The 22,160-nt window shown below is 38.4% G+C and overlaps 1 protein-coding gene across 1 annotated transcript in view; it reads left to right on the forward strand.

Annotated features, from left to right (window-relative positions):
* Positions 1–22,160, forward strand: part of THADA (THADA armadillo repeat containing) — a 316,640-nt gene that overhangs the window by 27,917 nt on the left and 266,563 nt on the right. The window contains exons 16-21 of the mRNA XM_080685255.1: positions 3,680–3,831; positions 8,489–8,702; positions 11,226–11,361; positions 11,869–12,005; positions 15,482–15,640; positions 17,026–17,183. Coding sequence (XP_080541381.1) covers positions 3,680–3,831; positions 8,489–8,702; positions 11,226–11,361; positions 11,869–12,005; positions 15,482–15,640; positions 17,026–17,183 — 956 coding nt within the window. The remainder of the gene's footprint in view (positions 1–3,679; positions 3,832–8,488; positions 8,703–11,225; positions 11,362–11,868; positions 12,006–15,481; positions 15,641–17,025; positions 17,184–22,160) is intronic.

Raw genomic sequence — 22,160 nt, forward strand, 5'->3', positions numbered from 1 at the left:
CTGAATTATGCTGGTAATTTTTCAATTGAGAGAGTAGTTTAACATACATAAATGTACTTTAAAAATGAAAAACCTGAGTCATATTCCTAATGAATGAGTCACATATAATTGGGCAGTGACTGACATCACAATATTTCTGTTAATTAAACAATGTGAGGGTAATGCAAATGGTTCAAGCCACACTATACCCATTAACTTTAAAGGATATGACCATGAAATACTGGATGGGAAATGTAAATTTGTTATTCATCTTTATCACAAGAAGTTTAATGTGGGTTTCTATATTATTTTATAGAAGGTCTGTGATTTGGGATTAGTCACATGGTTTCCTTTCCTCAAGTATGTCCTAGTTCAAGAAGAATAAGCACATGCATCTTTCTTACTCAATAAAATATCACAGTATTTATGGTGAAAAACTTGATTCCATAATTAGAGTAAAGGTGTTGGTTCAGTAAATATTTATTTAGTTATTATATGTCACTAGAGGCCCGGTGCATGAAATTCGTGTACGGGGGTCCCTCAGCCCATTCTGCACCCTCTACTACAATCCAGGAGCTCTCAGGGGATGTCCTACTGATGGCTTAGGCCCACTCCCATGGTTCTCTACTCTCTGCGGGGCCTGGGGGTTTCGCTGCAGCCATGGAGATGAAGCCCTCATGCCCTGCTGTCCGTTCTCTGCCTGCCGCCACCATGTGCCATGCGAAGGAAGCCCCAGTGCCCTGCAGTGTGCTCTGTCTGCCAGGCCTGGGGGCTTTGCCAACACCAACACACTAAGGAAGCCCCCATGCCCTGCTTTCTGGGCTCTGTCTGCTGGTCCTGGAGCTTCCCTGCTGCCGCCGTGCTAAGGAAGCCCCCAAGCCCTGCTGTCCGGGCTCTGTCTGCCATGTCTGGGGGTGGATCCAGCCTTGCCGCTTGGTCCCGCGAACCCCCGCGGGGCTGACAGGCCCAGATGCTGCAGCAGTGGTGGAGCGGGGAGGCTGGATCCGCCCCCTCCGGCTGCGGATCCAGCCTTGCTGCTCTGGCGGACAGTCCCGGACACTCCAGCAGCGGGGCTGAGGGGACTGGGCGCCGCCATCTTGTGGCTATGGGGGCCACCATTTTTGTCGTGGAGTGATGGTTAATTTGCATATTACTCTTTTATTAGATAGGATGCAGCCATGGATACGCAGTGTACAAAACAAAGTGCTTCCCATTTTTGAGCTTAGATTTTAGTGAAGGGAGTCACACAGTAAGTTATCAAGTAACAGGTAGGATTTCAGATGGGGATAAGTATATGAAAAAATATTTCAGGAAGAGAAGGGGAGGGAGATATGGACTGCCTGGGAGGATGTGAGTGCTAGCCGTTTCATACAGAGAAGGCTTCATATTTGACTAGAGCCTTTAAACAGCCAGTGGGTGAAGAAGAAATCACAAGGGAAATTAGAAAATACTTTGAGAGGAATAAAAACAAAAGCACAACGTACCAAAACATATGGGAGGAAGCAAAAGCAGAGCTCATAGAGAGATTTATAGCTGTACATGCCTACATTAAAAAAAAAAAATCTCAAATCAATAAACTAACTGTACCTCAAGGAATTAAAAAAAGAAGAGCAAACCTTACTGGAAGCTAGCAGAAGGAAGGAAATAATAAAGATTAGGAGTATAGAAATACAGTACAGAGACTAAACTAAACCAAAAGTTGGGGTTGTTGGTTTTTTTAAAGATCAACAAAATTGACAAAGTTTTGACTATACTAGGAAAAAAAAGAAAGAAGGTGTAAATAACTAAAATCAGAAATGAAAGTAAGGATGTTTCCACTGACCTTTCAGAAATAAAAAGGACTGTAAGACAATGCTATGAACAATTGTATTTCCAATAAATTAAATAACCTAGATGAAATGGACATATTCCTAGCAATATAAAATTATTGACTCAAGAAAAAAATAGAAAAGTTGAGCAGACCTATAGCAAGTAAAGAGATAGAGTAATACAAAGCCTCTCAACAAAGCCTAGCAGTGGCTTCACTGGTGAATTCTACCAAACGTTTAGAGAAAGAGTAACACCAATCCTTCTCAAATGCTTCCAAAAAATTGGAGAGGAGTGAACATCTGCTAACTAATTCTATGAGGCTAGCATCACCCTGATACCAAAGCCAGACAGATTCCACAAGAAAACTGTGGGCCAGTCTCCTTTATGAATATAGATGCAAAAATTCTTATCAAAGTACTAGCAAACCAAATCTAACAGTGTTTTAAAAGTGTTATATACCATGACTAAGTAACTGGAATTTAATCCCAGGAATGTAAGGGTGGTTCAACATAAAAAAATAGTCAATGTAATACACCACATTAGAACAAAGGAAATGCACACACACATGATAATCTCAATTAATGTAGAAAAAGTATTGACAAAATTCAACACCCTTTTATGATAAACACCCAGCACACTGGGACTAGAAGGGAACTTCCTAGGTATAACAAAGAACATTCATGAAAAACCCACAGCCAACATCATATCATACTCACTGGTAAAGACAAAGCCTTTCTCCTATGATCAGGCACCAGACACAGATGCTCACTTTCACCACTGCTATTCCCCATTGTAGTCAAAGTTTTAGCCAGAATAATCAGGCAAGAGTAAGGGAAAAGAGGTATCTGAATTTGAATAGAAGAAACAAATTTGAGCAGAGGTGTGAATGAAGTGACAAAAACTTCATTTTCTTGCTCTGGTTGTTTCACAGAGTAATATTAACTTGTGAGTAAAGATTAAATTAAAAGCAGTTATATTGAACAACATTCTTCAAATTAAGTAATCATAGGAATGTTTCCAGTTATTAGCAGGGGTTGATTTGTTAAATGCTGTTAAATATTCTTCACATTCTGCTATGAAACCCATTATTTGCCATAGTTGTTCCATCTTGATCTTAGAGTTCAATGAATTCAGTGACTGCCATCATTCTTTTGTGATAGTTTTCCTGTTCATTTCTTGGTTGGCTAACATTAGTCTTTCTTTGGGAAGAGTTGGGGAAACATAGTTCTTAATTTTTTGCACATTGAGAAATATTTATATTGCTGTTATACTTGATACTGGAATTAGGATTTTGATATACAGGTTTTTGTCACGCCTTCTTTCACTGAGAAATTTTTAAGCATTGCTTCACTGTCTTCTAGCTCTACATGTTGCTCTGGTGAAGAGTGCAGCCAGACTAAGTTTTTCCACTTTGTGGCTGAATTTAGCTTTTTTTTGCCTGAATGGCCAAAAGATTTCTTCTTTATCTTTGATGCCCAGTAATTCTATTAGGCTAAGTCATATTAATTATTCAGTGTCAGTTCAACTAAGACATGGTAGGACTTTGGCTCCTAGGTCAAGAAGTTTTATGAAGATTTTTTTAAAAGATGTAATTCTTAATTTATTGGTTTTTATTTATTCAAAATATAACTTAGTTGTCTGTTATATAATATGTAACCTTTTGAAAGAGAATGAAGTGGTTTTAAACAAATTAAAAAATTTTTTACTTCCTATTATTTTAGCATTTTATGAAATAAATTAATGGAAAAATTATTCTTTTATGCTATTATGAGTAAAGTATGAAGTATGAATTTTCTATAAATTTGTCCAAATAACTTGAAAATGTTGACTTTTTTTTCTTTTAATTGACTTTTAAATGTTCGTTTATTTTTTTGTGTATTTTTTTTTTTAGGTCAAGTCCAAACGGTGTATCAGCTGAGTCATGATATTGATGTTGGTCGTTTCCAAACACTAATGGAATGTTTTACGAGCACTTTTGAAACAGTGAAACTTTTAGCATTTGATCTTCTGATGAAGTTACCAAAAACAGTTATACAATTTCAGGTATTTGGATTTTTCCTTTGTAAATGTGTATGCATGAAAACTTTCTGTTTAAAGCAAGCATGTCACACTCGTGGCCAGCAGGTTTAAAGGAGGCATGCAGCCTGCCGGCCACGAGTTTGACATACTTGGTTTAAAGCAACAGTTAAAACAGTCAGTGGATTGTCCAGGCTTTTTGCATCTGCCTTCTTATATCTTCTGGCTGTTTCAGTTATCATTAATACATCTACTGTTGTGGGGTGATGAGGTGGGGATCCATGGTGGGGGAGGAGGAAGTATTGTCAAGGAAAATAAAGTCCAAATCAGTGAGCTTTGTTTTTTTGTTTTGATAAAAAAGGAGGTGTAGGAGGCAGTAGGTTTTATTGTTTACGAGATTATTGGTAGATTTCAGTTAACTGTGGTCTCTCCAGTTTCCTTGGACATGTTAATATATTTTTTTTTTAAACATATTTTATTGATATTTCACAGAGAGGAAGGGAGAGGGATAGAGAGCTAGAAACATCGATGAGAGAGAAACATCGATCAGCTGCCTCCTGCACACCCCCCACTGGGGATGTGCCCGCAACCAAGGTACATGCCCTTGACCGGAATCGAACCCGGGACCTTTCAGTCCGCAGGCCGACGCTCTATCCACTGAGCCAAACCGGTTTCGGCAGGACATGTTAATATTTGATCAAAACACATCACTTACAGTAACTGGAGTAAAAATTTTTGAGATAATCTCCCTGCTTAGTAGACTGGGAAGCTGAGTGTTAAGTGAGGTAGTAAATACGTTTCTGATCTTCCAACAAGCAATAACTAAACTGAGACTGAAACTCAGAGTACTTGAGGTTAACAACCAGTTCTCTCCCTGGGAGTTCGACTCCATCCCCAGCCCCCACTCTCTTCCTCACACTTTGCACTTCCCACCTTGGGGTGGAAACCAAAGATAGGCTTGGAAATGAGGTCACAGCATGGGGATGGGTCTGTAGGGGCTCCCTAGCTCAGGGTTCTGCTTTGCCCTTTAGGCTTATTCTAGAGCTGTGAGCTCACCAGCAGCTGTGGGGTCACTGGCTTTAGAGCTTTGTTATGGCTTCTGTTAGAGCTGTATAAAGGCCAAGGTCACCTGCAGGGGCTGCAGCTGGAGCCTTCCGCTCCAGCTATTAGGCTATATTTAGGGCATGGCAGCTTGTAGATGCAGTGGATTCTGTAGGAGCACATGTTACAAGGTGTCTGTCCCATGGCTTCTAGATGGCATTGCAAGATCTCAGCGTATTTTTTCTAACTTGAATCCATGTTGGAGTTGCTCTCCAGTGTTCACCTATCCCTGTGGTCTTTCAGGTGTTCTGGTGAGCAGAAGCTTCTTTGGTGCTTCAGCTTCTTACTTTTGTACCATACAGAGATCTTAAAGAAGATACTTTCTCTCATTCCACTTTCTCCTCTCCCACACGCCCCTCTTCCTTGCTCCTTATTTTTCTTTCATCACACTAGACTTGTAATACACATTTATATTCATATTTATAAAACTACTAGAGGCCTGGCCTGCGGGGATCAGGCTGAAAACAGCTCTTGGACATCCCCGAGGGGTCCCAGATTGCGAGAGGGCGCAGGCCAGGCTGAGGGACCCCATTGGTGCATGATTGGGGCTGGGGAGGGACCGGGGAGGGCTCCAGGCATGTCTACCTGTCTTGCCCAGTCCCAATCAGCTGGACCCCGGAAGCAAGCTAACCTACCGGTGGGAACATCTGCACCCTGGTGGTTGTGTGTGTCATAGAGACTGGTCGAACGGTTGAACAAATGTTTGGACACTTAGTATATTAGGCTTTTATTATATAGGATTTCTCATTCCTGGCAAATATTTTGAGAGTATCTGGAGTGGGGAAGGTACATTATTGCATCTATATGAAAGACTTGGTCCTTATGTGAATTATGAAGGATCCTTAGGGGGCCTCTGTATCTCTAATTTGATAAACGTGTGCTTGGTCTTTAGATACTATTGCAGAATTCAGAAAACTTAGTAGTTCATGTGGCTTGCTGTAGGATTTGGGTGGTTCTAATATCTGGTCTGGTTTGCATATTGGTAAAGTGATCTTAGGAATAGGTAGTCAAGATATTAAAATATTAATTACACTAGAGGCCCAGTGCATGAAATTCATGCACAGGGTGCGGGGGGAATCCCCTCAGCCCAGCCTGTACCCTCTCCAATCTGGGACCCCTTGAGGGATGTTCGACTGCCTCTTGTAATCCAGGACCACTGGCTCATAACTGCTCGCCTGCCTGCCTGCCTGATCGCCCCTAACCACCTCTGCCTGCCTGCCTGATCGCCCCTAACTGCTCCTCTACTGGCCTGATTGCCCCTAACTGCTCCCCAGCTGGCCTGATCACCCTTAATTGCCTCTGCCTCGCACCGCACTCAGGACCCAAGATTCCCTCCTCCAGCCAGTTACAGGCACCCAGGACCCAGGCTTCCCTTCCTCTGGCTGGCCACAGGCACCCAGGACCACAGGGCAGGCGGCTTGTCCCTCTCCCGGGCTGCAGGCGTAGGCACAGCTGCTAGCGCCCAGGACTGCGGGCGGGTGGCTAGTCCCTCTCCCAGGCTGCAAGTGTAGGCACAGCCACTGGTTCCCGGGACTATGGGGTGGGTGGCTTATCCCTCTCCCAGGCCGCAGGTGCAGCCACTGGTGCCCAGGACCACGGAAACCGTGGGGCGTGCAGATTGTCCCTCTCCTGGGCCACAGACACACGCACAGCTGCTGGCACCCAGGACCGTGGAGCAGGCAGCTTGTCCCTCTCCCAGGCCACAGCCTGGCTGGTCCCATTCCTCTCTCGTGAGCTCATTTGTGCCCGGATGGTCCCCAATCCTCTCTCACGAGTTCATTTGTGCCTGGCTGGTCCCCATTCCTCTCTCCCCAGTGTTGAATGTCTGAGCCATTATGGTATGAAGATGTGACTACCATTTGCATATTAGCTCTTTATTATATAGGATATTTCCAAAGTCTTTCTTTGGATATGCTTTATATTAATATATAATTAATTTTTAATGTAGTTAACTTTAAAACATTCTTGAATGCTAATCTAAACTCTCTAAGGACTTTTATCTATTCTATCTAATAAAGAGGGAATATGCAAATTAACTGTCACACCGTCACAAAAGATGACGGCGCCCATAGCCACAAGATGGTGGCGCCCAGTCTACTCTGTGCTGGGGGCGGGGGAGGCGTGGCAGGCGTGCCATGTGGCCAGACCCGCCCTCAGCCCCTCAGCCGCCCAGGGCTGGCCCGAGGTGCAGGCAAGCCTCAGATGGCGGCTGCCCAGCCGACCAGGGCTGCCCGAGGCTCAGGTAACCAGGGCCGGCTGAAGCTTGTGCTGCTGGCAGTGGCAGCAGCAGAGGTGTGATGGGGCGTCACCTTCCTTTTATCGCCAGTTGCCTCCCGCCTCTGAGGGCTTCCGGACCGTGAGAAGGGGCAGGCCGGGCTGAGGGACCCCCCCCTCCAGTGCATGAAGGGGGCCTCTAGTATATGTATATATGTGTGTATATGTACAGACACACACACATATAGTAGAGCTACATATCCAAGGTCTTCCTTCATATCATATTTTGATTGACCTCAGATGGTAGAACAAAGATATTTTATATTCCAAAGGCTATCAAAGGCTATCCATTGTGTTCTTACTAATTGGTTAGTTAAGGAATTCAGAGACTTATTGTCAGTTGCAAAAAATGGCTTATATGCTTAATTGGTCCTTTCAAATAGTGGCTTTTGGCCACTATCTTTTAAGTTTTTTAGGTCATAAAAAATTAAACGTATCAAAAGGCAAAGAATTAAATGGAAATAAACCGATATTTGAATTAGTACATTAGACATCAGTAATTATGAATGCATATAATGAAATTCAAAATTAAGTTTATAATGATTTTTCCCTATATTAGACAGTTATGGAATAATCCTAGTCAAATCAATATTAGGAGCAGTGAAACCCTGAGTTCCAGCATGGTGAACAGGCACCATGTCAACCCTGGAGTTGGGACTAGGACCACATCTCCTGTCCTCAGCTCTCTGCCTTCCCATGCTTTGTTCTGTTTTTTTTTTTTTTCTTTTTTTTTATCATGAGCTATGTGAGTGGATTTGTATATGAGATATAGGTGTGGGAGAGCTGATGCAGAATTTCGGAGGCTTGTCTGCTTATTTTCCATGCCTATACATGGATCTTTGCCAGGAATAGGCTTGTGGCTTTACATTTTTGTATGGATTTGTAGTTTCCTCCTTCAAACTAGCTCTATGAGAAGGGGGAAGGAAGAAGGCAGGGTATGCTGCCCAGGTAAAACACACCTGGATACAAAAGAACTCTGCTCCATCTAGAAATAATGGAAATGATCTGGCTGTAGTCATAGCAGAATTGTATAGGAAAACATAAACTTTTGCTAAAAAAGAGGTACTTTTTTAAAAAGTTGTATCAATTTTGAATTTCCCAACTGATACTATTTTCGAGACCCTGATCACTAGAACTGATTAATAATAATCGTTAATTACTGTGATAAAAACTCTAACCTATATTTAGGGAGAAAGGAAGTTGATGTTCTTATTGAGTTATGTGGCAGGCCCTGTTTTTAAATATGTATTATTCCTTCAAATTAAAGAAATGTTTTAGTGACAGTTACCAAATCTGTGCTTTATTCTAGGATTCAGAGAAACTGCAAGGCTTATTCCAGGCCGCACTGGCGCTCAGCACCAGCACCAAACCATATGACTGTGTAACAGCTTCCTACCTGCTGAACTTCTTAATCTGTCAGAATGCCCTGCCGTCATCTCTGTCAGCCTACTTAAAAGCTCAGCAGGCTGCATGTGGAAATGGAGATAAGTCTGCTGCTGTGGTAGAAAGGAACACATTGATGGGTTTGTATTGAGTAAATGACCTTTTGCTCTTATTTATCAAAACCAATATCTTACTCGTTCACTACTCATTTGGTTAGAATATTTAATGGTTAAACATTTCTTTGTGGTTTATTTTATTTAAGAGTTTATCAGCATAGTAGTTTACTAGCATATAAAAATACCACGAGTTTCTTCTATGCACAGTTTACTTAGCTCTAACATTTGTTTTTAAACAGATGTTCATGTTAAATAAGTAGATATACAAATATACATTAGTAAAGCTATTATGAAACTCTCTACTAAAAATGTACTTTTTTTTTTTTTTGAAAGAAATTTTGCCATGCCTATATCCAGATCATCTTTGCTATTTCTATATAGAACAGAGAGTTCCTTTGCTGTCAGGGTTTATGTTTTAACTGCCTGTCTTGCACCTGCTTTTATTCTTTCCATATAGCTAGTTCTAAAATCCAGGGCCCGAGTTGGTTTAGATATAGTGCTTTTCAACAAATATTTGTTTGGGATTTATGTACTTAATTTTAGGCTAATAAATCTTCATTTTGGAATTGTATTGGAAATAAGGACAGGTAGGGATTTTTTTTTTTTTTAAGAGAGGTCAGATAGAGTTGAAAATTATTTTCTCCAACATTTTTAACCTTTATGAAATATTTCAAATATTCAAAGAATATGTAAATATATACAGGATTTAAATAGTAATAATTAAAAAAATTTAACAAGTTTTTTTCCCTAGCTACTTGGTAACACCCAGCTTAAATACACCAGCAGCCACACCTTTGAAGGCTCTCTTTTATCCTAGTTCTTTCTCCCCACCATATAATAACTGTTCTGTTTTATATTAATTTTTCATCTTGTTTTTACCAAGGTTTTACCACCTGTGTATATATCATTAAATATAGTATTTACTTTTACATGATTTTGAATTTTATATAAATACTGCATATTATATACATTTACTAAAGTTCATTAATGCATTCTCTTGTTGATGGACTTCTCTTTTTAAAATAAATAATGCCGATGTGAACATTCTGAATAGGCAAAAAAGGACAAATATGAAAAATAAGCACATGAGAAAATGTTCAACATCATTAACCATTAGGAAAATGCAAATCAAAATCACAGTGAGGAAGCACTTCACATCCTGTAGGATGACTATAATACAAGTGTTGATGAGGTTGTGGAGAAAGTGGGTCTGTCATAAATGCTGCTGGGAATGTAAAATGGTGCAGCCACTTTGGAAAACAGTCTAGGTTCTTCAAAAGATTAAATACAGCGTGACCATATGACTCCACAGTTCCAATTTTTGGCATTGTCTTAGTCAGCTGAGGCTGCTATAACAAGCTACATTGACTGTATGCCTTAAACAACAGACATTTATTTTTCTCAGTCCTGGAGGCTGGGAATTTCAAGATTAAGGTGCTGGAAGCTTCCATTCCTGGTGGGTATGTTCTTCGTGGCTTGCAGACAGGAGCCTTCTTGCTTTGTGCCCATATGGAGGGGAGAGAGCAGGTTTTCTTCCTCTTCTTAAAAGGACATTGATCCTACCAGGGAGGCCCCACCCTCATCACCTCATGGAAATCTAATTACTTCCTAAAGGCCCACCTCCATATACCACCACATTGGGGGGTAGGGCTTCAACATGGAATTTTTCTTGGTGGGGGGGATACAAACATTCAGTTCATAATGGATGCATACTTAAGAGAAATGAAAACTATGTCCAAACAAAAACTCATACACACAGTGTTCATAGCAGCACTATTCATAATAGCTTAAAAGTGAAAACAACCCAATGTCTACAAATTGATAAAAGGATAAACAAAATGTGGTATATCCATGCAATGGACTATTTATTATTCATTTGTAAGAAAATGAAATCTTGATACATGGATGAACTTTGAAAACATTATGCTAAGTGAAAGAAGTCACATATCATATGATTCCATTTATATGATATGTCCAGAATAGGCAAATCTAAAGAGACAGAAAATAGATCCTTGGTTTCCTAGGGCTGGGAAGATGAGAGGTGCAGGGAGGGGAGTGACTGGTAATGGGTGAGGGGTTTTTGATGGGGAAGGATGAAAATGTTATAAAATTGATTGTGGTGATGGTTTTTCATGTCAGTGAATAAACTAAAAAACACTGATTTGTACACTTTAAATGTATATATGATATATGATTTATATCACAATAAAGCTATTATTTTTTTAAAAAATCTGCTGTCCAAACAGCACATGGCACCTGGGCGGGCCTAGAGTCTAATACCCCAGGTAGAGGATTCTAGGAGGAATGATTCATAGTGAATGCTGTAAATGGATCCAGGAAATCAGGGAAAGACACTCGGTTCTACCTTAATTAGAAATGGGTAACAGGGTGGCTACCCTGAAAGATCTTTTTTTAAATTCAAAACCTCTCCTATAAAGATCAGTTGAGTTGGGTGTTTTCATGGGAACTGTTTTGCTATTCACAAATTTATGTGTTTTTTTAAATTTGCATTACTTTGTGTGTTTTTTGTTTGTTTAATTTTTCTAGTTATCAAATGCTTGTTGGAAAATCTTGAGGAAGAAGTATGTCAGGCCGAAAATTCTCTGCTTCAGGCAGCAGCTTCATTTCCAATGTATGGGCGAGTTCACTGTATAACAAGGGCTTTGCAGAAATTACCTCTAAAGTAAGTGTATTCACAGTTCTCTCCTGAACACTCATTTCTGGGCTTCAAACTCTTATAGGAATATGTCCTGGGAAAGGAATGTATGGCCTTACACATAATTAAAAATGTACATATATACACACATTTTTATTTCTCTTTTGTTTTTTAATTTAATTTTTTAAGTGTATTTTTATTGATTTCATAGAGGAAGGGAGAGGGAGAGATAGAAACATCAATGATGAGAGAGAATCATTGATCAGCTGCCTCCTGCACACCCCCTACTGAGGATCAAACCTGCAACCCCGGCATGTGCCCTTGACTAGAATCGAACTTGGGGCCCTTCAGTCCGCAGGCTGATGCTCTATCCACTGAGCCAAATCAGCTAGGGCCACATTTTTATTTCTTAAATATTTCATAGAATGCGTAATTTTGAAACCCAAATTCTTTCAACTCCTTTTATCTATTAATTTCTATTTATAGAATCTGATTTTTGCTTTAGTATAAATTTCCCTAACACCCTTGTTGCAGCAGCCTGCAGTTGGTGAGTGAATGGAGACTTGTGGTGCAGAAGCTCCTTCTGATGTCCTACAGTCTTTCTGCTGTGGTGGCTCCCATCATTCAGAGCTCATCCCCAGAAGGCCTCATCCCAATGGACACTGATTCAGGTCAGCAAACAAAGAAAGCTCAAATTCATGTTTTTCTTTCCTTTTAAATTTTTTTCCTAATCATTTATTTTGAGAGTTGTACATGGTAAATAAGGGAGAAAAATAATTATTATTAGTGATATTTCTGCCTTTTTACTAATATTTTTAAGTGTTACAAAAAAACCTAAATAAATAAATGATAACCAGGTGATGAGTAAGGCGCTTCCTCCCCTGGGGTAAATTGGGTTTTCTATTATTGTCATTTCAGAACAGAATCTACTAGCTAATTGCTGGGACTGGGAGAGCAGGCAGTATACATTAGGGAGGTGGCAATTGATGGGGTTCAATCAGAGAAGGCAACTTTTTAGGAATCTGAAATGGGCAAAGACCATTTAATTTAAAAAAAAAAGAGAGATACTCAAAATGCCCCCAATTGATATCATGAACTTTCATCTGTCTTTTCCCTCCCAACCCCTGTGTCTTTGCAAATGGCCCCACCAAAAGTCTATTTATGCAAGTTAGGTGCCTAGGGCTGCTTGACATCTTGTGAGTTTATATTTAGCCTATATCTACATTCTTTCAGTGCTCCCTTAAATATCTTTCAAATCTCTGTTCTTTTTATCTGTATCTTCTTACGGTTACTCCAGGCTTTTATCTTCTCTTGTTTGTACTAGGGGCCTCTGAACTGGTTTCCCCACATCTACTCTTATCTCCTTCTTGCTACACTGAAAGTAATCTTTCCTAATCATTTAATTCATCATGTCACACGTAACCTTTACTTGACCCTTGTACCCTGCCCCACCCTAGCCCCCTTATTTAAAATACTTTAGTGATCTAAGACAGGTCATGTAATAGTTTGGCTCCTGCAACTTTGCCAGCCTTGTCTCTTCCTACTCTCTACTTCCCATAGAGTGCTTCTTCATGGAGTTGTTATAATTTAATAGGGATCTTCTTTGTTTTTTCCCCTTGTGTTTAGCATAGTGCCTAGTAGAAATAGGTACACAATAAATATTTGTTATAATGAATAAATCAACGAATTAATAATTCCTGAAAGAATAGAAACTAAACTCAGTGCCTTGGATGTCCTAGGTTATCCCATATAATAAAGTGCTAATATGCAAATTGACCAAACGGTGGAATGACCGGTTGCTAAGATGTGCACTAACCACCAGGGGGCAGATGCTTAATGCAGGAGCTACCTCCTGGTGATCAGTGTGCTCCCACAGGGGGAGTGCCGCTCAGCCAGAAGCTGGGCTCATGGCTGGTGAGTGCAGTGGTTGTGGCGGGAGCCTTTCCTGCCTCCATGGCAATGCTAAGGATGTCCGACTGCTGGCTTAGGCCCGCTCCCCGCGGGCTCCCGGGGGCTCTCGTACTGCGAGAGGGCACAGGCCAGGCTGAGGACCTCCCCTCTCCCCCAGAGTGCACGAATTTCGTGTACCGGGCCTCTAGTATATAATAATATTCCTGTACTACAAGGGTCAGAAGGGATTGGTTGTTAACACCTAGAAAATCATGAAGTGAATTTACATTTGGTCTCTTAAAATATTAAGTTTGAATGCATTTTAGAGTACAACTGTGAGCCTTGTATTAAAAACACACTGAATATATCATAAACATACCACAGCATACAAAGTAATACCTTGGGCTGATACTTTAACCTGGATGTGTGTGTTTGCATAGGAAATGTTAGATTGATGGTTCATGACACTAAGACATAGTTATTTATTTATTTTAGCTGATAGTCTAAATACAGAAATTTGATGCCTTAACTTTCCTACTTAGTACATAGGAATAAAGAACACCCCATATGATAACTAATATTTGAATCAGGCAAGTAACAGTATAGAGACGGGCAAAAGTAGGTTTACAGTAGTTTGTATGGAAGATAATAAAAGGATAAATAATAATACAAGAATAAGCTCTGTTTCATGTACCCACAAGTGTAAACCTACCTTTGCCCCACCCTGTATATTCTGGATGAGAAATCTTGAGTATTTGTCACCTATTGTAGGTAGGGCCTGGAAAGTATGCTAAAATTATAGTTATTAACATTTAAAAATATCTGTTGATCTCAAAAATTTTTCTGTGGTGCACTGATCTTTTCTTAATTTTGACTGTTTTTTTCCTGTGGTTTTTTCCACTCCCTCCCTCTCCCCCAACCCCCCGCCACACACATTATTTGCCATGCATTCTGAATTCCTTGAAATGAATCTCCCCAGAAAGCCAATAAAATTGAATAGCAGGGTTCTTAAAATTTTTACTCTGATAATCCCTCTTTTTTCTTAGTCTTTTCATGGTTTCTTTTGGTCCAGTTGTTACTTTTTCATGGTTGTCAAAATTTGTTTGTTTTTGGCAAAATCTCACGGAAACCACAAGAGAACATAAGATGTTGGTTGAATCATCATGATAGTAGTTTGGGTCTTTGTATTTCCCATAATATCTAAAATATAAGTGTATATAATAGGTATACAGTAAATACCTGTTCTTTGATTTGCTCTTTGATTTCAGATGATTACCTGTTATTTCTTTAAAACCCTGACCGGGCTAACTCTTTATTACCTAGTCATCAGTTCATTCCTTCAGCTCATGTTACTGAACTTCTGCCATGAGCTAATTTCTGTTCCAGGCTCTGGCCACTCAGCAGCGAACAAAGTTTTGCATTCATGGAGCTTACATTTCCTGATCCAGTGAGTGCGTAGGGAATAAAAATGAAGTTTAATATAATACGAGGACTGTAAATCATACTTAGGAAGCAGTATTTTACATAATGCATTTAAAGTCAAATCTGAAGTCTTTATGATATTCCTGGGCTATAAAAGATTGTTTTTGTTGGTTGTGGGGTTTCTTTATGTCTTTTAAACTTCCTACTTTTAAACTTTGACAACTTGTGTTGTAGATAGGGAAAACAGCCTCTTAAAAATAAAATTTATAAAAGTTTATTGCTTTTCTTTCACATGATTGAGCACCATATTGAGATTCTTAGACAATACTAAGAAAAGTGATGTGAATGGAATGGCAGCCTTTGTCCTATGGACAGTTTCTGTTGTGTTTGGTCTGTGTGTGTGTGTGTGTGTGTGTGTGTGTGTGTGTGTGCGCGCGCGCGCGCGCTTTTTCAACCTATTTACTATATTTGCCATATTTTAAAAGTACACTCTGGCCCGGCCGCTGTGGTTCAGTGGTTGAGCCTTGACATATGAACCAGGAGGTCATGAACCATTCTTGGTCAGAGCACATGCCCTGGTTGTGTGCTCAATCCCCAGTAGAGGGTGTGCAGGAGGCAGCCAATTGATGCCTCTATACAACATATTAAAAGTACACTTGGTGTCATTGAGACCTTATATAAATAAATTTCACATAATCCATCCTGTGAGTCCCTTCTAATAGAGTTCATTATCAAGTATTGAAAATTACAATATTTTTTAGGGCAAATACTTCCAAGGAAAATCAGCATGTGGTGTTGAACTGGGGTTTTATGTACTGTCATCTCTCTCCCTCAGAGTCAGCAAGCCGCTTACAGATGATTCTGAATGAGATTCAGCCACGAGATACTAATGATTATTTCAATCAAGCCAAAATATTGAAAGAACATGATAGCTTTGACTTGGAGGACTTGAATGCCAATGTACCAAATATTGATACTTCTGCAGAAATCAAAGGTAGCTTATATAAAAATCAGTATTGTAATCAATGTTTAAGTTTCAAAGAAAAAAATGTACAAAGTTCTCTTTCTATATAGTAAATCAGAGGCTACAAATATGTACAGAGCATTTTTAGAAAATGAAGTCTTTTTTTTTAGCTTATAAATGATTTATTTGGGGAATGAGTTTATAAAACTTTTACCAGAAAATGGTGTGCCTTAGAGCAATATATAAGTTGCTACAACAGAGAGCCTTTGAGTGCTAAAACCTGTCCTGACAGCCAGGTGATGTAAGAGCAGTGAAGCACTGGGAATTCGGGTTTGGGCAGCAATCGGCTTCTTCCACTATGGTTCCTTGTCTGTTGTGAGTCCTTATAGTCAAGCAGCCTTTTAAAGGAAACAAACCTTATTATTCAATAAAATGTGAGCTGCTCTGTTGTACCAAGCTTTCAGAATTACAGTTCTTACTGCTTATTTTCTCATAAGTTGTTATTTTATAATTTTCTATAATGCTACAAACAATCATCAGAAGCAATATTATCTTAGCGATTTATTACACATTTCTGCATTCTCCACTAGATGGGGCTATTGTCTTATAAAAATTTCTGTATTTTTTTCTTAATTACACAAAATAACATAAATATTTGCTTATTATATTAATTTCAAACAATACAGAGGTAAATATGATTTAAAACAAATTAAAGTCCTCCTTCATCCCTAATCCCACTTCTTCCCTTTGAGTACATATCCTTTTAGACATGTTCTATGTATTTATGTATGTGTACATTTATCCTCTTAGTTTAGTGGGCTTCTAAAAACACAAGTGGGATTACATTGTAAATATTGTTTGTTTACTTACCTTTTAAATTTAATAATTTGTCTTTGACTTTTTTTTAATGTGAGTACTAAAATATTTCTCAAACTAGGAAAAGAGAGTAAGGATAATTATAGTTTATTTGCCATGGAATTTAAATGTATTTTGAAAGTGAATTTGTATTTTCCTTTGATTTAAATAGCCCTATCCTACTCTTTTACTGATATAACAACCACCCTCACCAAAATAAGTAATTAACTATAATTGTTATAGTCATATTTTATAGATGACTGAGTGACAGAACTTATTTCATGAATTTCCAAGGTTATACTTAAGTTTTGAAACAATATTGTATTGTATTTTTTAATTTATTTTGAAAATGGTATTTTAAAGAAATACTTAACACAATTCCTACTCATAGGACATGCTCAACAAATGTTAGTTATTTTTTCCTGAATACATATAATTTATGACAGATTGGTTTGTTTAAGCAGATTATTCGTGGGGAATTATGAATAAGTTTGTTCTAAGAAACCTGCATGTGAGCAATCAAGCGTTGCAATAGATTTTTTTTTTTTTTTTTTTTTTAGGTAAAGACAGAAAAACATGTGATGTAACTGCTCAGATGGTGTTGGTATGCTGTTGGAGAAGTATGAAGGAAGTTGCTTTACTTCTAGGCACACTGTGCCAGCTTCTACCCATGCAGTCCGTGCCAGAATCTCCTGATGGATTATTGACGGTGGAGCAGGTAGGGTAGATGTTTATTTCACCTGGTAAAATTTCTGGTCAAAGCACAGATCACAAATTTTTATTTATAACTCAACTTAAAAAAAAGGAATTATGAATATTTCTTGAATAAAGTCACACAAATATCAACTGAAGAAAGTTTATGGTAGTTTAAGAATTAGACCTTGTGATACATTTCAAAACTACGTAATTTTTACAAACATTTTTATTTTTCTAAAGTTATATAAATAACTATAGATTTTTCACCTCACTTTTAGCTTCAATATTATTATTTTAATTTTAATTAACACATACAAATTTAAATTTAAATGAAATTGTCTATTTATTAAAACTCCACAAACCTCTTAAATTTTGCAAAGAAAAAATAGTAATACATTGGTTGATTGTGGATCTCTTGTCTCCCACTCCATTGATAATAAATTTTTAGTCACTTTGGCTTGTTGGCTGACTTTTATTTTAAGACCACAAAGTTAGTTCACCATCTGGGACTGTTCAAGTGACTTGAGTGCAATGTTTACAAGAAATTTGCTTATGATAAGCATTTCATTTGGAAATATTTTAGATTTATTAGATTTCTGTCTTTTAATTGATTCCCTTTTCCTCTCCATGTGGTTTCAACAAATCCATTTCCCACCATTTTCTAGCAAAGATACAAAACATGTACTTTCATTTTTAACCTTTTTCAAATAAAGATAATTTTGCCCTTAGGGTGTTACAACATTTGAGAACAAAACAAACATTGTAGTGTGCTAATGCTGATTATTTCTATAATAACCGTGTGACTAGTTCCATGGAAATAATGCTAATATTTTTATTCTCACACTCTCTTAGGCTCATGTGTTTACATCTGGTTAGCGGCTGGGCTTGTGATGATGTTGCAAGGCCCTGAGATGGAGAATGGCAGAGGGGACAGTACACTTCCAGCATCATTATGTTCCTTATTCTTTTCCAAATCAAATAGGTGTTAGTGTCTTAGTGTTACTTGCAGTCATGTTGGTGATTGGCTGTAGTGCCAATGCCAATGTATTTGCTGAGGAACCCAGCTATGATTAATGATTACTTCACTGATGGTCACCATCTCAGTAAACAGTAAACATATGCTAGAGTCTCAATTTTTCAAGGACTAGTTAAAACATCTAGTTTTTTGGGTTTGTTGGATAGTGTTTACAAAAAAACAAGGGAAACATATTTTGCTTTTACTGTAACTGAGAAAGACCTGAAAGCTTCCTTTGAAAATTATTTTGCCTTGACGTTTTTTATGTAGCACCCAGATCTTATGAATTTAATTTACGTGGAATAACCATGTTAATATTGCGGGTTAATATACAATAAAAGAGATGTGTGTAAAAGAACAGCAGCAATAATAACAAAGAGGCTCTTATAAACCAAAGAACTCTTTGAAAGACTGTTTTCTTGAAAAAAAAATTGCATCCTGTTTTTCGGTAAAATATTAGTTTCTAGTCTAATGAGGTTTAGTCATTTTCCTATGTTGCTGTTTATGTGGTGACCTCACTTATATAGGTTTGAGAAGAATTAACTGGATGAATGATCAAGAATGTCCATGATAGCACTGTTCTGGCATTGAAACCCTGCCTTCTGTGGAAAACTTCATTCTTGGTCATGCTGACTTGAAAGAAATACCTCACTTTAGGAGCATATTTAGTCAATGAAAACCCAAAGTCTTCAAGAAATTAGTTTTATTCATATTACTGGAAGAGTCCTGCTTTTAAACATAAAATTTGTTCTATGAAATTCCTTTAAATTAAAAATACTCCCGTGTACTTAAAATGCTTGCAAATTAAAAAATATAAATGGCTGAGAAGAATGTAATTTACATTGGAGCGTCTGGGCCATGCCTAAGGTCCACCTTCCTTCCAAGGGCATAGTTGCCCTGGCAACACTAGATCTTCTGTGCACCTAGTGCCAAAACTAAGAATTTAAAAGTCAACACCTTCGCTGAGGGTGACCAGAACAGACCCGCAGAGCAGAGGCAGTGAAGTGGCTTGTAGGCAGAATGCTACCCTTTGTGGGAGGGAATGTAGAATTTGGATTTCTTATTCCCGAGACCATTAATAACTGTGATCTGCTTTTCTCTCAGTGGATGAAGGAGGCAGTTCCTTACATCCTAAAATACTGATGTTCAGCCTTTGCTTCTCTACTCTCCACTTACCCTTCACTCTTGAAAAACTAGTATAATTCTGTTGTAATTTGATGTCTTGAGTGTAGTTGACAGAGGATTTCCTTTATAGCCCAGTTCCTTTATGGCCATCTTTATGGCCCTTTGTTAAAGGAGGGGACCACTTAAATACCACGTATGTGAGTGTGGTTTATGATAGGCCAGCAGGTAGTAAGATTACAATGCGGAGATTTTTGTTGCTGTACAAGAACTGGAGCTCATTGTAATTCTGAATATTCAGTGCTGTGTTCACAAACTATTAGAGCTGGAAGGATCACAGAGGTGATATTATCCAGCTCCCTTGTACAAGGAGAAACTGAAGCCCTTGGATGCTACCTGGTTTGCCTAAGATCACAAAGCTGGTTTGTGGCAGCTCTGGGACAGGAACCCAATTCTTCTCCTTTCCAGCCTGTGTTCTGACACGGCACAGTGCTGCTTTTGTTCGGACCTGCTCATTTAATTTTTCTTTAAATTTAATTTTCCCACTTCCCATACCCAACCAAATTTTTGCAAGCAACAGGATAGTCAGGCAACTTGCTACTGAACTTTTTAGCAAATGATTCATTTCCCTAAGTCACTTGGGAAGCAGTGTGTCCTCTGCAGCTTCACCAAGAGGAAAATGTGTTCATTCAGAGGCAGTCTGACTTTCCTCCTGCGAGGTAATCACATAATGAAAGGTTCTTTCATAATGTCCCTGTACAAGAGGCAGAGATAAAACCAGCTTTGAGGGATGTAAGCCGAGACCCTTCAAGAATGAGCGGTACGTGCAACCTTATCTCGCAACTTCCTGACTGGTGTGTGTCTAGGTTTCAAGCTGGATGTTTTGCTGATGTGGAGTTTTTGCTTGATACATTTTGTTGGTCCTCTTTCCAGGGGATATCAGATACCCAGTTCCTACTGATTTTTTTTAAAAACAACTTCCTCTATCCAGAGTATCAATTCATATACATATATTTCCCCTAATATTCCTAAAAAGAAGCTTTTGGATAGATTTCTCTGGCTGCTTTCCCCTTGGTAGTAATGATTACCACAGAAATCACATGAATAGAAATAACGATCAACTACTAGAAATTAGGTCTTTTTTAAACTTCTATTTTAAATTCTTTTGTAATTTTCATGATGTACATGGCTAAGTGGGTTTATACATTCCCTCAGGTCTTTTGTTACTGTTTTAGGTTTTCTGTAATGGACCTCAAAATGGGAAGCGTTTATTAGCATTCATAAGTCTTAAGAAATTGCCTTTTGTATTTTCTTTGCCCAGATTTTTAAAAAAGAAATTATGAAAAAGTATCCCTTGAATTGTACTGAATGCAGGTTCACATTTTTAAGCTGTGAAATGAAGTTAAGCACAATATTTAGTCACCTCTTTATTGACTATCTTACTACAAGGGTACTGTGGGAACATAAAGAAATATAATATGTGGTTCTCTGACCTCAAGAGCTTGGAAATATAACAGGGGATTGAAGAAAGTCAGCCTAAAGGGCAGCAGTTAAAATGGCACATAGTTAAGAATTTGCTATAAATCAAAGAACAAACATTCTGGTAAGAAGATGTTTGAATAACAGAAAACTATTATCTTTGTTGTTACTATGTAAGAGAACAATATTTAGGCATTGAAGAAATCCCAAATATTAGTAAGAAATCATTATAGTAGAAAAATATACCATTTAAAACATTAATTATCTTACTATAGTGTAAACTTTTATAAACTGTTTATAAACAAAAGTGGAATTAGAAACTTCCATTAATATTTCTAAGGTTATAAGAAGTGGCTGTGACTTAAAGTCAGACTTTATTATTTATTTATTATTTATTGTTACTCCTCACTCGAGGATATTTTTCCATTGATTTTTAGAGAGAGTGGAAGAGAGAGGAAAAGACAGAGAGAAACACATGGATTGGTTGCTTGCTGCATGCGCCCCAACCAGGGCCTGGGTTGGGGAGGAGCCTGCAACCGAGGTACATGCCCTTGACCTGAATCAAACCCAGCACCTTCAGTCCTCAGGCTGATGCTCTATCTACTACGCCAAAACAGCTAGGGCTTAAAGTCAGACTTTAAATTAAGGTTTAGAATTAAGCAATACTCTTTGATGATACAAAATAAAAACAAAAATGGTCATTTATTGTTTGCTATTCTGTGTCAGGTACTTTGCTAAATGTCATATGTATAATCTCCTTTTTCTCTCAGAATAATCCTGTGAAGTAGGTTCTAGCGTTATCCCTGTTTCACAGACCAGGGAACTGTTACTTAATTAGTTGCCTTAGTAAGGAGGCCAAGTAGGGATCCTGAACTCAGCCCTCTTGGCTTCAGAGTCTAGGGTCTTAAGCACTGTACAGTGTTTTCATAAAACGTTCCATGTATGTTTAAATCCTCTTGGGTTTATCTAATTTATAATGAGTGGAATTAGCCTTGATCTTTCTTCTGTATTTCTACTGGTGTATATAAAGGACAAATAAAAAATACATTTACACTTGTCCTTTGTGAGTTTTATGCTCTAGATGAGCAGTTAGCTCCCCTAAGTAGACCGCTGGTGAATTGTAGATACCTAGAATCGTGACATGTAGCAGTACTTCCCTGTGGAATTTCACACCTTGTAAATCCATAAAGCATATTAATATGCCTATAGAAGTAGGCTTTATGAAAAATTAGAAAGCAGGAGCTGCTAAACTTAAAAAGACAATGGCTAGAATTGAATTTTAAGAATAGAAAGCAGGGCCTTTTTTGTATTTTCACCTTAATTCCCTTTCAAAAATCTCGATATCCATGTTATTTATTAAAATATTTTGTAAAGGCATCATCT

Source organism: Plecotus auritus, assembly GCF_963455305.1.
Source record: "Plecotus auritus genome assembly, chromosome: 8".
Taxonomy (NCBI): domain Eukaryota; kingdom Metazoa; phylum Chordata; class Mammalia; order Chiroptera; family Vespertilionidae; genus Plecotus; species Plecotus auritus.